Source organism: Gorilla gorilla, chromosome 2 (assembly GCF_029281585.2).
Source record: "Gorilla gorilla gorilla isolate KB3781 chromosome 2, NHGRI_mGorGor1-v2.1_pri, whole genome shotgun sequence".
NCBI lineage: Eukaryota > Metazoa > Chordata > Mammalia > Primates > Hominidae > Gorilla > Gorilla gorilla.
The window spans coordinates 149693283-149709947 of NC_086017.1; the positions used below are offsets into that span (position 1 = coordinate 149693283).

At 37.1% G+C, this 16665-nt stretch overlaps 1 protein-coding gene across 4 annotated transcripts in view; it reads right to left on the reverse strand.

The window, feature by feature from the left end:
• The window catches only part of CEP70 (centrosomal protein 70), a 101425-nt gene that overhangs the window by 28695 nt on the left and 56065 nt on the right, over window positions 1-16665 (reverse strand). For all 4 annotated transcript variants that reach the window (XM_019024362.3, XM_019024363.3, XM_019024360.4 and 1 more), the window contains exons 7-11: window positions 14622-14791; window positions 9977-10033; window positions 6818-6905; window positions 6642-6730; window positions 2910-2984 (exon numbers count right to left, since the gene is read on the reverse strand). In XM_019024362.3, coding sequence (XP_018879907.1) covers window positions 2910-2984; window positions 6642-6730; window positions 6818-6905; window positions 9977-10033; window positions 14622-14791 — 479 coding nt within the window. The remainder of the gene's footprint in view (window positions 1-2909; window positions 2985-6641; window positions 6731-6817; window positions 6906-9976; window positions 10034-14621; window positions 14792-16665) is intronic.

The window sequence follows — 16665 nt, forward strand, 5'->3', positions numbered from 1 at the left end:
ATAAACACCTCTACGCAAATAAACTAGAAAATCTAGAAGAAATGGATAAATTCCTTAACACATGCACCCTCCCAAGACTAAACCAGGAAGAAGTTGAATCTCTGAATAGACCAATAATAGGCTCTGAAATTGAGACCATAATTAATAGCTTACCAACCAAAAAAAGTCCAGGACCAGATGGATTCACAGCCAAATTCTACCAGAGGTACAAGGAGGAGCTGGTACCATTCCTTCTGAAACTATTCCAATCAATAGAAAAAGAGGGAATCCTCCCTAACTCATTTTATGAGGCCAGCACCATCCTGATACCAAAGCCTGACAGACACACAACCAAAAAAGAGAATTTTAGACCAATATCCCTGATGAACATCGATGCAAAAATCCTCAGTAAAATACTGGCAAATGGAATCCAGCAGCACATCAAAAAGCTTATCCACCATAGTCAAGTGGGCTTTATCCCTGGGATGCAAGGCTGGTTCAACATATGCAAATCAATAAATGTAATCCAGCATATAAACAGAACCAAAGACAAAAACCATGTAATTATCTCAATAGATGCAGAAAAGGCCTTTGACAAAATTCAACAACGCTTCTTGCTAAAAACTCTCAATAAATTAGGTATTGATGGGACATATCTCAAAATAATAAGAGCTATTTATGACAAACCCACAGCCAATATCATACTGAATGGGCAAAAACTGGAAGCATTCCCTTTGAAACCTGGCACAAGACAGGGATGCCCTCTCTCACCACTCCTATTCAACATAGTATTGGAAGTTCTGGCCAGGGCAATCAGGCAGGAGAAGGAAATAAAGGGTATTCAATTAGGAAAAGAGGAAGTCAAATTGTCCCTGTTTGCAGATGACATGATTGTATATCTAGAAAACCCCACTGTCTCAGCCCAAAATCTCCTTAAGCTGATAGGCAACTTCAGCAAAATCTCAGGATACAAAATCAATGTGCAAAAATCACAAGCATTCTTATACACCAATAACAGACAAACAGAGAGCCAAATCATGAGTGAACTCCCATTCACAATTGCTTCAAAGAGATAAAAAACCCAGGAATCCCACTTACAAGGAACATGAAGGACCTCTTCAAGGATAACTACCAACCACTGCTCAATGAAATAAAAGAGGATACAAACAAATGGAAGAACGTTCCATGCTCATGGGTAGGAAGAATCAATATCATGAAAATGGCCATACTACCCAAGGTAATTTATAGATTCAATGCCATCCCCATCAAGCTACCACTGACTTTCTTCACAGAATTGGAAAAATCTACTTTAAAGTTCATATGGAACCAAAAAAGAGCCCTCATTGCCAAGTCAATCCTAAGCCAAAAGAACAAAGCTGAAGGCATCACGCTACCTGACTTCAAACTATACTACAAGGCTACAGTAACCAAAACAGCATGGTACTGGTACCAAAACAGAGATATAGACCAATGGAACAGAACAGAGCCCTCAGAAATAATGCCACGTATCTACAACCATCTGATCTTTGACAAACCTGACAAAAACAAGAAACGGGGAAAGGATTCCCTATTTAATAAATGGTGCTGGGAAAACTGGCTAGCCATATGTAGAAAGCTGAAACTGGATTCCTTCCTTACACCTTATACAAAAATTAATTCAAGATGGATTAAAGACTTACATGTTAGACCTAAAACCATAAAAACCCTAGAAGAAAACCTAGGCAATACCATTCAGGACATAGGCATGGGCAAGGACTTCATGTCTAAAACACCAAAAGCAATGGCAACAAAAGCTAAAATTGACAAATGGGATCTAATTAAACTAAAGAACTTCTGCACAGCAAAAGAAACTACCATCAGAGTGAACAGAATGAACAGAGTGAATCAGAGTGAACAGAGTGAACAGGCAACCTACAGAATGGGAGAAAATTTTTGCCATCTACTCATCTGAAAAAGGGCTAATATCCACAATCTACAATGAACTCAAACAAATTTACAAGAAAAAAAACAAACAACCCCATCAACAAGTGGGCGAAGGATATGAACAGACACTTCTCAAAAGAAGACATTTATGCAGCCAAAAGACACGTGAAAAAATGCTCATCATCACTGGCCATCAGAGAAATACAAATCAAAACCACAGTGAGATACCATCTCACACCAGTTAGAATGGTGATCATTAAAAAGTCAGGAAACAACAGGTGCTGGAGAGGATGTGGAGAAATAGGAACACTTTTACACTGTTGGTGGAACTGTAAGCTAGTTCAACCATTGTGGAAGACAGTGTGGTGATTCCTCAAGGTTCTAGAACTAGAAATACCATTTGACCCAGCCATCCCATTACTGGGTATATACACAAAGGATTATAAATCATGCTGCTATAAAGACACATGCACCTGTATGTTTATTGTGGCACTATTCACAATAGCAAAGACTTGGAACCAACCCAAATGTCCAACAATGATAGACTGGATTAAGAAAATGTGGCACATATACACCATGGAATACTATGCAGCCATAAAAAATGATGAGTTCATGTCCTTTGTAGGGACATGGATGAAGCTGGAAACCATCATTCTCAGCAAACTATCACAAGGACAAAAAACCAAACACCGCATGTTCTCACTCATAGGTGGGAGTTGAACAATGAGAACACATGGACACAGGAAGGGGAACACCACACACTGGGGCCTGTTATGGGGTGGGGGGAGGGGGGGAGGGATAGCATTAGGAGATATACCTAATGTTAAATGACGAGTTACTGGGTGCAGCACACCAACATGGCACATGTATACATATGTAACTAACCTGCACGTTGTGCAGATGTACCCTTACAGTATAATAAAAAAAATAAATAAAAATAAAAATAAATAAATAAATAAAATAAAAAATCCTAATAAAAGAGGCAATTTTGGTAAAAATATAATTACTTGACGTTTTTCTTAAGGGCTTTTTCCAGCTTCTTCACCTGCTGTTTATAAAGTCTTAATTCATGCTGTGTAGGCCTGTGGAAAATAAATAATGATAAATTAATTCAATTTACTGAATAAAAGCATAAAGGTACTTAAATAAACGACATACAAAACTTTGTTACTTGTCACAAATACACTTATTAAACTTCTGAAAATATTTCATGACTGCTAATTTGGAGTTTACTGGCCATTTAGATTTCTTCTTCTCTGTAATCCCTTATTCAAAGCCTTTTAGTCGTTTTTTGCTGCTAATCTGTTACTTGTTTTTATAGTGAAATATTTCAAGTATACAGACAAAAACAGAGAACATTATAACAAATCCTGATGTATCCACCACCTAGCTTTATCAAATTTGAATATTAACAGATTTGATTCAAATCTTAACTCAAACTTTATACGTGTACTTAAAATTCCCTCATTAATGTCATTCTTCTCCTTCCCATACCATAGAGAACCACTATCCTCAATTCATTGTTCATTATTCCCATGTATGTTTTTAAATTTTTACTACATATTTATATAATCATAAATTTACATATTATTGTGTTCAAGGTTTTCACATTTTATATAAATGGCTTATGGTAGGTATCAGGTCCTTCTCTCCATTAAGGTATAAGTTTTTTCTTGTTGTTTTTTGTTTTTTTTGAGAAAGGGTCTCACACTGTCACCTAGGCTGGAGTGCAGTGGCACAAGTTCAGCTCACTGCAACCTCCACCTCCCAGGTTCAAACTATTCTCTCACCTTGGCCTCTTGAATAGCTGGGACTACAGATGCGTACCACCACACCGGGCTGATTTTTGTATTTTTTTGGTAAAGACAGGGTTTCACCAAGTTGGCCAGGCTGGTCTCAAACTCTTGACCTCAGGAGGCCTGCCTCGGCCTCCTAAAGTGCTGGGATTACAGGTGTGAGCCACCACACCCAGCCATTAAATATAAGCTTATTGAGAACAGGAAATTTGTTTTGGTCCCTTCTTCACCCCAGAGTTTGGGACAGTGTCTAACTTACTATAGGTATTCAAATATTTGTTGAATGAAAAAAGGCTCAACAATGTTCATTCTTTATTACTGTCAACATAGAGAGTGTCATCCTTTTGTAGCTATGCTGGATATATCTTTCTGTTGTGTGCCATTATAAATTTTACTTTTCTTCTCATCCCACAGCACAGGAATAAGAATAACAAGGCATTCCAGTATAATTTGAGAATGAGAACTCCGCTGGCAAAAGAGTGAATCTAATATAGTAAATATTAATGTAGTATACATTTCAAAATCACTAAGAGTAAATTTCAAATGTTTTCAACCACAAAAGGTATTAGATAATGGATATGTTAATTAGCTTGATTTAATTATTCTGCATTATAATCATGAATCGTAACATCACTTTGTGCCTCATAAATATATACAGCTGTAATTTGTCAATTAGCAATTAAAATAAAAATTTAAGATAATAATCATGCTGAGTGAAAGACGATAGACAAAAAAGAGTAAATATTGTATAGCTCCACTTATAAGAAGTCTAGGAAATATAAACTAACGTATAATGATTGAAAGCAAATCAGTGGTTGTCTCAGGCAAAGGCAAAGAGGGGCAGGAGGGATTACAAAAGGGGCAAGAGATAACTTTTAGAGTTTTTTGTTTTGTTTTAAGAGACAGGGTCTCTGTTGCCCAGGTTGGAGTGTAGTGGTGTGATCACAGCTCACTGCAGCCTTGACCTCCTGGGCTCAAGTGATCTTCTCACCTCAGCCTCCTTAGTGAGACTGAGGAGTACAGGAGTACTCCTGGGACTGCAGGAGTACGCTACCATGCCTGGCTAATTTTTATTTTTTTTTAATATGGAACGCTTCATGAATTTGCGTGTCATCCTTGCGCAGGCCTGGCTAATTTTTAAAATTATTTGTAGGCCGGGCACGGTGGCTCACGCTTGTAATTAACACTTTGGGAGGCCGAGGCGGGCGGATCACGAGGTCAGGAGATCGAGACCATCCTGGCTAACATGGTGAAACCCCATCTCTACTAAAAATACAAAAAATTAGCCGGGCGTGGTGGTGGGCGCCTGTAGTCCCAGCTACTTGGGAGGCTGAGGCAGGATAAATCACTTGAGCCCGGGAGGCAGAGGCTGCAGTGACCCAAGATCGTGCCACAGCACTCCAGCCTGGGCGACAGAGCAAGACTCCGTCTCAAAAAAAAAAAAAAAAAAAAAATCTCAATGGGCTAAAATTATTTGTAGAGATGAGGTCTCACATGTTACTCAGGCTGGTCTCGAACTCCTGGCCTCAAACAATCCTCCTACCTGGGCTTCCCAAAGTGCTGGTATTATAGGCATTAGCCACTGCACCTAGCCTCCAAGGTGATTATCTTGACTGTGATTGTTAGGGTGATTATCTGGATTATAACTGTTTCACAGGTGTATACACATATCAAAATTCAATAAATTGTGTACCTTACATATATGCAGTGTACTGTACATCAATTGTAACTCAATAAAGCTATTTTTTAAAAGCAAAAAAAAAAAAGACAATCTATTTGAAGTTTTTTTTGTTTTGTTTTGTTTTTTTGACACAGGGTCTCGCTCTGTCACACAGGCTGGAGTACAGTGACACAATCATGGCTTACTGCAGCCCTGACCTCCTGGGGTCAAGTGATCCTTCCACCTCAGTCTTTGGAGTAGCTGGGACTACAGCCACAGACCACCACACCCAGCTAATTTTTATGTTTTTTGTAGAGAAGGGGTTTTGCCATGTTGCCCATGCTGGTCTCGAATTCCTGCCTCAAGCAATCTACCTGCCTCAGCCTCCCAAAGTGCTGAGATTACAGGTGAAAGCCACTATGCCCAGCTTATTGGAAGTTCTTAGCTAGTTTTGTCTTCTTCACTGTGGACTCCTATTTTCTCATTTCCCTTGCCTACCCATGTGCTCTTGTTCCTTTCATAAGTTATCACGGGAAAGAACTGACTAAAGTGAGTATAAGAATATTATGTACTCATGATTAGCTTTAGAGCAAAGGAGCTAGAATGGTGCATTTAATATTCCAAATTCCAGTATGTTTACTTTTCAAAGGATGAAGAAAAATTGGCTGGATGCAGTGGCTCATGCCTGTAATTCCAGTACTTTGGGAATTCTGGCACTGGGCCTAGGAGTTCAAGACCAGCCTAGGCAACACAGGGAGACCCCATCTCTACCAAACAAAAAATTAAAAAATTAGAGGCTGAGGATGGTGGCTCATACCTGTAATCCCAGCACTTTGGGAGGCCAAGGAGAAAGGATCACTTGAGGTCAGAAGTCTGAGACCAGCCTGACAAACATGGCGAAACCTCATCCTACTAAAAATACACAAAATAGCCAGCCGTCATGGTGTGCATCTGTAATCCCAGCTACTCGGGAGGCTGAGGCAGAAGAATCGCTTGAACCTGGGAGACAGAGGTTGCAGTGAGCTGAGATCGCGCCACTGCACTCCAGCCTGGGTGACAGAGTAAGACTCTGTCTCAATTAAAAATAAATAATTTTAAAAATTAGCTGGGTGTGGTGGCTTGCACCTATAGCCCCAGCTACTTAAGAGGCTGAAGTGGAAAGATTGCTTGAGCCCTGGAGGTCAAGGCTGCAGTGAGACATGATCACACCACTGCACTTGGCCTGAGTGACAGAGTGAGACCCTGTCTCAGGAAAAAAAAAAAAAAAATTAAGTTTCTCTCACCTGGTTTCCAAATCTTTTTGGAGGTTCAGCTTTTCACTTGAAAGTGCATCAATCTTAGATTTTGATTCCTTGAGTTGATTCTGTAATGACTGCAACACATTTCATAGAAAAATAATTAACTTTCTTAGATTACTTACTTTATTAAAAAGTATTTATTAGTTATGCAGTCCCCATACCATTAAAAGGCCTTTATAAGTTGGTGAGGCATCCAGATTTCTGTAGTCGTTTTCTTCTTCTGACTGACTTTCATCTTCTTTATATTGCCTATGAAAATATGTATGCAGTATACTTACGAAAAATCTATCTTCAAAGAAAAAAACTAATTAAACCAATGTAATGAGGGTTTAATAATCTAAACATGAATTAAAATTAATCCACATTTCCTACTTGTTCTCATAGAGAATGGTATTAGAACACTACTACTATCTAATATTATAGTATATACAGTATCCATTTACTCTTTTTACTTAGAATATATGATCCATGAGGACCAGAACTTTGTCTTATTCACCACTGTATCTCACTGCCTAGAAAAAGTATGGAATATAAGAGGAGGTGAAAAAGCACTGCTGAATAAACGAACGAAACATAGGTGGAACATCCATGTTCTTTTAAAAAATGCATTCTCCACATACTATTTTTTCCTTCTAGTACATTTAGGTCACCAAAAAACCTATGTGAAGAAAATGTAGATCATAAGTGGAAAAAGCAACAGATTTAATAGTCTTGGTTCAAGCCTTGATAACACCACTAACTAGTTGTATTATTTGAATAAGTCAATCTCTCAGAATTTATTTTCTCATCTGTAAAATAGTATCTGTCACATCTACTTTACAGGACTGGTGTAAAAAGCAAATGAAAGATACTGAAGGACTCTGTGAAATGCAAAGTGCTAGCAAATAAGTATGATTATTTTTAGCAATCTTGATTAACTATCACTGTGATGTCCTATATGGTAACCAATAGCTACATGAGGTAGTGGTTACCGCTTAACACTTGAAATACGGGTAATGCCACCAAGGAACTAAACTTTTAATTTCATTAAATCTTAAATTTCAAAATTGAAGTAGTATAAAATACTTTTCTGTTAAACACAACTTTATTGTTTAGGACTACATTTCACTTTAACTATTGTATCACATAAAGTATTACTATTGTAGCCTAGTGTGCACTGGGTACATGCATGATTTCTAGTATTACACATAAACATATCACCAGTCTAGTAAGTATCAATGGATTGATTCAGTTCAAATGATTTATTTATTCCCAATGTGTTTATTTTACACATGTGCATATAGTCTGATGATAAAAACAACAACAACAACAAAAAAAAACTTTGGACAACACTGGCCTTAAAAAAATGGACAAGCAGAGAAGCTTTTGCCACTGCGAGAGGCCCATGTCCCACCTGTCTTCTTCCTTTGGTCTTGCTGCTTCAGTTCTACAGGGTCACAGCTCTTCTCCTCTGCTTCCTGTTTAACCTACTTAGGCCTCCAAATCTTGGCCTGGCTTCCCCCCTCTTCTCTTTCATCTTCTTTACTAATGTAATACTTGTCAATGAATTGTTACATCCTCCTGTTACAGTACTCCTACTTCTTTAGGTGATACCTATATCCTATTTGTAGATCTCAAAATCTATCCTGAAATTGCCAGAATCTCACTTTCAAGTTAGTACTTACTCTTAGAAAGGAGACTGAGTTTATGATATAAACTCCACTCAGTCAATGAATCCCGAAAAACCCCCTCCTTAGGAGAGAGACTCTTTTTATTGCTGCAAATTTTCTCATTTGTAGAATATTATTTATTAATGTATCTCCTATTTTCTTCCTATCCTCCACTTCCCTCAATAAGACATCCAATCCAAATATCTGACCCAAGGATAATTTGTATAGGCCAAAATACTTTACTTCAGCTAGACAATTGATGAAAAGCTTTTTAAGTTAAAAAGTGATTCTTTTCCAAGTCACTCATTCCTCAGCCCCAGATTTTCATTACAAATTCATGACAACTAAATTCAATACCACCACTCCAATGACCTCAATCCTTTTTATCATCTTTAGTCAGAGAACCCCGTTTGCAGAACTCTACAAGTACCTCTCACATCATATTCTACACAAAAGATTTCCTGATGGATATGTTATGTTAAATCTTTTCTACTCTTACTAAAAACCCCAAATCCCCTCTCTTCATCATCTAGATCAGGGGTCAGCAAACTGCTGTCTGCAGGCTATATTCAGCAGGCTGTTGGTTTTGTAAATATTTTTATTGGAACACACCTGTGCCAATTCATTTACATATTATCTGTGGCTGATTTTGTGCTACAACAGCCGAGTTGAGTAGTTGTCCTATCTTTGTAGAATCTCCACCATCTAAACGACAGTTTCATTTGGAAGTCAGAAGGTCCCTGAAGCTACTTGATAAAATGCTGCTTTCTGAAAAGAATATAAAGCAAGAAGTTGCTTTTTAATTAGTTGCTCTCTTCTTCCCTTCCTTCCTTCTTCTTTTCCTTTTCCTTTTTTTTTTTTTTTTTTTTTTTTGGAGTCCCCACAGTACTACAGATAATCAGCAACCAGCAACCCACAGAGCTCTGCCATTATTCTCTCCAAGATTTTGGAAAGTCACTATTCTTGGGGCAAGAATACTAGAGCATACGCTTCATAAAAGTGAAGAATTTATCTGCTTTATTATGGGATCCTAATTACTTAGAACATGGTACAAAATAGGTGCTCAAATAAATATTTGTTAAAAGAACTGTTCCATCTATAAATAATAAAAAGATTAGCTACTGTTTTAGTGACCTTACATTAAAGCATTTTAGATTATATCTTAGATATCCTTCAGCTATTTTAGTTTAGCCAAAGACCATTTATCTCTATGCTTATTTAATCAGGTGATAAGTGTGTTTTAATCTATAAGCTTGATTTTTCACTGACATTTTATCTTTATCTCACATAAATCTGCATACTAATTAGGTTACACTTTGGTAGGCAGCCAATCTAATTCTATGCACTTTGTGGATATACTCGGTAACTACCCAGGGGCTAGATCATATCAGTAGAAAAAATTATAATACTTCAAGAAAATAAAGGGAAATACCATTTCTGCTGTGACCAATACTTTGGTGATAATTAAGTATACATAATTTAACATAAATACAACAATACATCTTGACTTAAGTTGTAAAATACAGTCTTCAAGTTCTTTATAAAAAAGAACTTCACAGTGACATATTAGGTGGATTTCCATAGTATATTAAAGTTTCAAAAGCTACAGAAACTTCTGGTGTGAATACTGGATTAAAAACTTTAAAAACTGTAATACAGGATTAGTCGTACCTTTGTGTATGAATTTTTCTAATTTTAGATTCATAGTAATCAATTAGACAAAGCAACCTAGAAAACAGAATATTGAGTTATTTTCAAAATGCGGTATTACAGCATCTACTAGTTTCACCACATATTTCAAATTACAGTGTAAAAGTAAGTACAGATTATCTGGCAGGCTTTAAAAAATTTAAGTGATTCTTACCAAAAAGCAAATACTATACTAAGTCATATGTTATATTAATTTCAAAGTATAGATTTAAAAATAACTATAAACATTATATCTCAACATATTAAATGCATATCCTCCTTGTCCCAACAATTCTACCTCTAGCAATATCTCCCACAGAAATATGTCAAAGGATGCAACTCAATATGAACAAAGTTGTTCACTGCACCATTATTTATAAGAGTGAAAAGCCAGAAATAATTTAACTCTCCATCAGGAGAAAGGTTAAATAAATAATGGCACATCCATACTATAGAAAATAATGGGCTGGGTGCAGTGGCTCAAGCCTGTAATCCCAGCACTTTGGGAGGCCGAGGCAGGCGGATCACAAGGCCAGCAGTTCGAGACCATCCTGGCCAACATGGTGAAACCCCATCTCTACTAAAAATACAAAAAATTAGCTGGGCGTCGTGGCGAGTGCCTGTAGTCCCAGCTATTCGGGAGGCTGAGGCAGGAGAATCACTTGAACCCAGGAGGCGGAGCTTGCAGTGAGCCAAGAGCGCACCACTGCACTACAGCCTGGCGACAGAGGAAGACTCCATCTCAAAAAGAAAAAAAAAAAAGAAAGAAAAAGAAAATAATGGAGAAGTAGAAAAAATAATGTAACTTTGTATGTCCTTAACAAGGAATGATGATGGAAAAAATTAATGTTGCATAATCAAATGTATATTTTTTACTTTTGTCTAAAAAGAAAAGAAAAAAGTTAGATGTGAATATGTATATATACTGAAAAAGAACTCTGTGGGTTCTTAACCAGAGAATAATATTGTAAGCTAGCGGGTGTATGAAGGGGCAATGTTGCCATATTGACTAGTTGGAGAGGGGGCAGAATGCTAAAAATTCATCGGTGAACAACACAACAATACACAAAGAACTGTCTCACTCAAAATGCCAACAGCACTCATTTTGAGAAACAGTAGGAAGGACACACACCGAATTGTTAGGAGAGGAGGTTATTTCTGGGATGTGGGGATTAGGAAAGCAAGCAGATTTGTTACATTTTACCATATACACTTTCATATTGTTTGAATTTTTATTTTTTGTTTTTTTTTTGTTTGTTTGTTTTTTGAGATGGAGTCATGCTCTGTCGCCCAGGCTGGAGTGCAGTGGCGTCATCCTGGCTCACTGTAAGCTCCACCTTCCGGGTTCACGCCATTCTCCTGCCTCAGCCTCCCGAGTAGCTGGGACTACAGGCGCCTGCCACCACGCCCGGCTAATTTTTTGTATTTTTAGTAGAGACGGGGTTTCACTGTGTTAGCCAGGATGGTCTCGATCTCCTGACCTCGTGATCCGCCGGCCTCGGCCTCCCAAAGTGCTGGGATTACAGGCGTAAGCCACCGCGCCCGGCCTGAATTTTTATAAACATTTATTGCTTTTGTGATTTAAAAAATGAGAGAAAAACAAAATAATACTATGCTTTCATGTGTTATTCTTTTTAAATGAACAATATACTGTTTCCCTCCTATCTTGGGAAAACATTACCAACCCATCCCCCTTTTCAGAACTAATTCAGCCAATTGTGCTCTTAATGTCACAACTTTCTAGATTACTCTTTTTCTCTTCAACCCTTCCCCAATTACTCTTTTTCTCTTCAAGCCTTCCGCATCTTAACATATACCAGCTTTCACATTATCCTGAAAATATGCTTTAATCTTTATATCCTGCACAAATCCTCTTGACCTACTTCCCCCTTATGCTATGATTCTATTTCTAATATTTTCCTTCATAAAAAAACTTCATTCATTCTGAGTGATTGTAACCAATTATCTTCAATAAAGTTTTAGGGAGGACTTATTACATGTTAAGTACTGGGAATTCTAAGCAAATAAAATAGTGGGAAAGTAAACAAGTTAACCAGTGAGGAAGCATGCAACACTGCCGATCACCCTCTCCTTGAAACACTTTTGTTCCTTGGTTATCATGATACCCAAACACAATTCCTCTTCTGCCTCTTCTGTCTCTATATGGACTTTGGAAGTTCTCTGGAGTTTGGCCCTTTTAACAACAGGCCTGATATATCTACATGGATGACTGAAGGTGCCTAAGTATATATCCATAAATGAATTCATCGATTTCTTCCCCGTTCCTTCAAATGTAGTTTAAAAACTGGCCATCTTTGACTCCTCCACTCCTTTCAACATCTATAGCCAATTCGTCTGGACAACTCCTGTCCATCTTTGCAGTGTCTCTCCCTTGTTTTTGGTCCTAGTTAAGACCTTCATTAGCCCTCTACTACTACAACTGATTCCTAACTTGTCTTTCTGTCTCTGGGTTTAATCTCCTTGCTCAGGAATCTTTGGGTATGTTCCCTGCCACACAGAAAGTAGAACTCAAACTCTTTGGCCAATTTAAGTCTCTCAAAGTTACAACACACTTTCCATATTGTCATATTGTCTCTTAAGACTCTTCCCAGAATCTCATGTATCCTATGTTCCAGACCTCTTGGACTCTTGACGTCCCAAACACATTCACTTTTCCTGTTATCATATTTCTCTAATTGAAACATCCTTTCTCTCACCTCTGCCTATTAATATTCTATAGTTCCTAGTAGTCCAGCTAAAAAGATAACTCATTCATGAAGCCTATGTAGTCATTCTTACCTTTCACTAATTTCTCCCTATGTCACACCCACTTAGTATCCTATCTGCCCCACCTTATAGTACATACCACTATCTGCTTTACATTTTACTTACATGCATATGTGTCTATCTACCCAACTAGACTACCAGGTCACTGAATGCAGGAATCATGGCTTTCCTCATCTGTGTGTGCCCTATTACTTAGCCCAGTACCCGTGTAACTTTTAATAATATCTGCAGTGGCTACAACTCATGTATTTCCAATAGGTTTAATTCACAATTTTTCATTTCAGTGTCTCAAACTGAAAGTTTGCATTGACAAAAATCAAACAGTGGAAAATCTCTGGCCCACTAAACAAATTCATACCTGAATTAGCCTGACTTCATCTGGTACATTTCAAGTTCTCTCAGTGCTTCTCTCACCCTCTTACCCAGTCATCTTAACTGTTTTTTTTCATTCTTCCCTTCCAATTTCTCTCTTCTTCTTCCCACTGTAGTTCTCTCTCCCTCACCTCTCTCCTTTTTGTTCTTCCTTACCTCTCCTATTTTTCTTACCTTGCCTCCCTCTTCTATTTATTCACACCTCTCACTAACATTTTTATGTTTTTTTATGTGTTTGTCCTTACTTTTCCTTCAAGAGGATGAAAATTATATATGTGTATTATCTCTCAAATAATTATCAAAAAATCTATAGTTTTAACTTGTTTTTACTTTATATCTGACCTCATTTATTTTTATAGTAAAATAGAAACATCTAATTATTCAAGATTTCCAGTCCTACTAGGTAAACATATAATACCGCTTAAAATGCAATCAGTTTAAACTGTTAAGAGAAAAAAAGAAGGTGCTAGTACATAAGAGAGAATATGTATATAATATCCATACTACTTATATTGCTAAAAATAACACTAAACATTTAAAATCAATTACCTATAGGGGAGGTAAGGATAGGATAGAATAAAGGGGACAGGAAAGAAAACACAACTTCTCTGAATATAAATAATGAATAGTTTTGATTTTGCAATTATATAAATGTTTACACATTCAAAAGTAAAAATTTAAAAAGCAATCCCTGAAAATTGAAAAGAAATTGAAACAAACCTAACTGCATTATAATTTGGTGACGCAAACACACAGAGAAACAAGTATTTCAAGATATTTTAGAAATATACATCTTGACTGCATACATAGTGGAATATATTAATATCAAAGAGAGCTGCCCAGAAATTTAAATTTCATTCAGTAGGCTTATTGTTAGTAATTCTAGTTTTATTATTTTGAAACTATTTTTATGTATTATAGGATATAGCAAATAATTATAATATTGTTCTTAAGAATGATTTTCAGTGGAAAAGACAACAGTTACAAATGTAAAATCAGAATTTAAATAAAAATACTATCTTAACTTCAGCTAGGTTAAAAAAAAAATCAATGATGATTTTTTTTCCCTCCAAAATATATAGTCCCTGGTTCTTTCCACTAAAAACTCCTAAAATCAATAACATAATAAAACTAAGCAACCCCAAAACCCATACAGTGATCTCTCAATATTATTCTTCACTAAAAGGATCAGTTATTTTGAGAAATGTCTGATTAATTATGAATTTATTTAAAAGTTTAGTGTTATTTTTAGTAAATGTTCAATTCCACTCTTCAAAGGACCTCTAGAACAAAAAAAAAAAAAAAAAAAAGAACAGGATGAGCAGGGAAAAACAATGCAGAAGAGGAGGAGGGAGAGGCTTTTCTAGTTTATAAGAGTTATAACCACCCCCAAGATAATATCAGGTAAAACAAACAAACAAACACAACAATGAATCTAGCTACATATCAATTTATGTAGCAAAATTACTGTCTATCCAAGACGGTATGAGGAACTCTTTTGCACAGATAGGCAAACACTCTGTTTTGAGTGACAATGCGATCTTCTTCCTCCTTTTTTAATCTACAGACTTCCATTTGCAAAGAAGCAATAGTTTCTTGTTGCTCCGTTCGTTTTTTCTTATAATGCTGGCACTTCACCTATAAGATATTTTTTAAAAACATGATTATGATATGTACATCTAGGACATGCTATCCTAACAATATTGTACACAAAGCCATCTTCATAGTTTCTATTGAGCTGTTTCATTCAAGAACTTCAGTATTGAGGCTGTTTTTAAATGAGTATAAGCTCCAGGAACATTAATATATCATAAACCTGAAAAAATATAAGTCAAATAGCTATAAAATGGGAAACTGCAGTTCATAATTGCATGCATTCAAGACATTTCTTACCAAGTAAAGGAACTCAAGAATTTCCACAAAACTGGTATAATTTTATGTTTAAGTTTACATTAAAACAATAATCAGGAAAGAATCAATATTAATTGGGGATTGCAAATGGTGTAGTCAACTTAGGCATTCATGCAATGTGGGCAACTGCAAACTCACATTAAGTCCATAACCAGGAAATTATCATCAAGAAATAATCAGGGAGAATGACATCACCAAAATGGCAAAGTTGAAGCAATCTGGCTTCACTTCCCCCAACAGAAAACCAAAAACCAATATCCAATGCCAAGATTATTACCAGCAATATCCCAGAACTCAAATCTGAGGATGGGACAATCCCCGGGACCACAAAGATGTGAAAAAATTTCAAGCAGATGGTAAGAGAATCGGACTTCTGTAACTGTGATGCCTCTCCCCTAATCTGCAAGGAATTGCCTGTGGAAAATTTTCCCCAGACTCAGTTTCTACACTGGAAAAAGTGAGATCAAGACCAACTTCCCCACTATCTTGGGTTCCTTGCAGGAGAACTGTTCCTGCCTCAACCCACAGAAAGCATCACAAGTGCCTATAGCAAGAAAAACTGAGAGCAACCAAAGACAAAGATGGAAGGTGGGAATAGCAGCAACCCCAGCCTGCAAAATCTGCTTGGTATCTCAGCCAAAGAAGATGCTAAATCAGAGTGGCTGTTCAGCAGCACCACACTGTAGGAGATACACTCTACAGGTTCGCTGGGTATGAAACCCTAGCCAGCTTTTCCACACAGCTGGGGTATCCCATTTGGGATCTCCCCAACCTAGTACCATCAGCACTCTGAACGCTTGCCAGAGCTGTGGCAAACCTGGACATGAGCCACCATCTAGTACCAAGAAGGAAGCAGTGACCTAGCATAAAGGAAATTCAACAGGTGAATTGTAAAGAACCTCTATGTAAACATATCCAAGAAAAATCCAAACAAGCCACACAGTGAAAACTGAAATAACTAATCCTTCAATGAGAAGACATAGATATATGTCCACAAGAAACAACAGCAAACAAAGAACCATGACCCCCACAGATGGAAAAAGGAGCCAGTGACTGACCCTAACGAGACAGTGATGTGAGATTCTTCAGATCAAGAATCCTTATTCTTTTTCTTTTTTTTAAGTCATCTGGTTCTGGGCCTTTATTTGTTCAGAGGTTTTGATTATTGACATAATCCATTGTTACACATCTACTAAAAGTTTTTTACTTCTTCTTGAGCCAGTTTTGGCAATTTCTGTGTTGCTAGAAATATGTCCATTTCATCTAGGTTAGCTAATCTGTTGTCATATCATTGTTCAAAGTATAGTCTTATAATCATTGCTTTAATGGAGGGGTGGAGGTTTAGGGTTTACTTCCTTACAACTTTCAGTGATGTTAAATCTCTTTTATCATTGTTTTTGTTTGTTTGTTTGAGACAGTCTCACTGTCGCCCAGGCTGGAGTGCAGTGGCATGATCTCAGCTTACTGCAACTTCCACCTCCTGGGTTCAAGTGACTCTCCTGCCTCACCCGAGTTGCTAGGATTACAGGTGCGTACCATCACACCTGGATAGTTTTTGTATTTTTAGTAGAGACAAGGTTTCACCATGTTGGGCAGGCTGG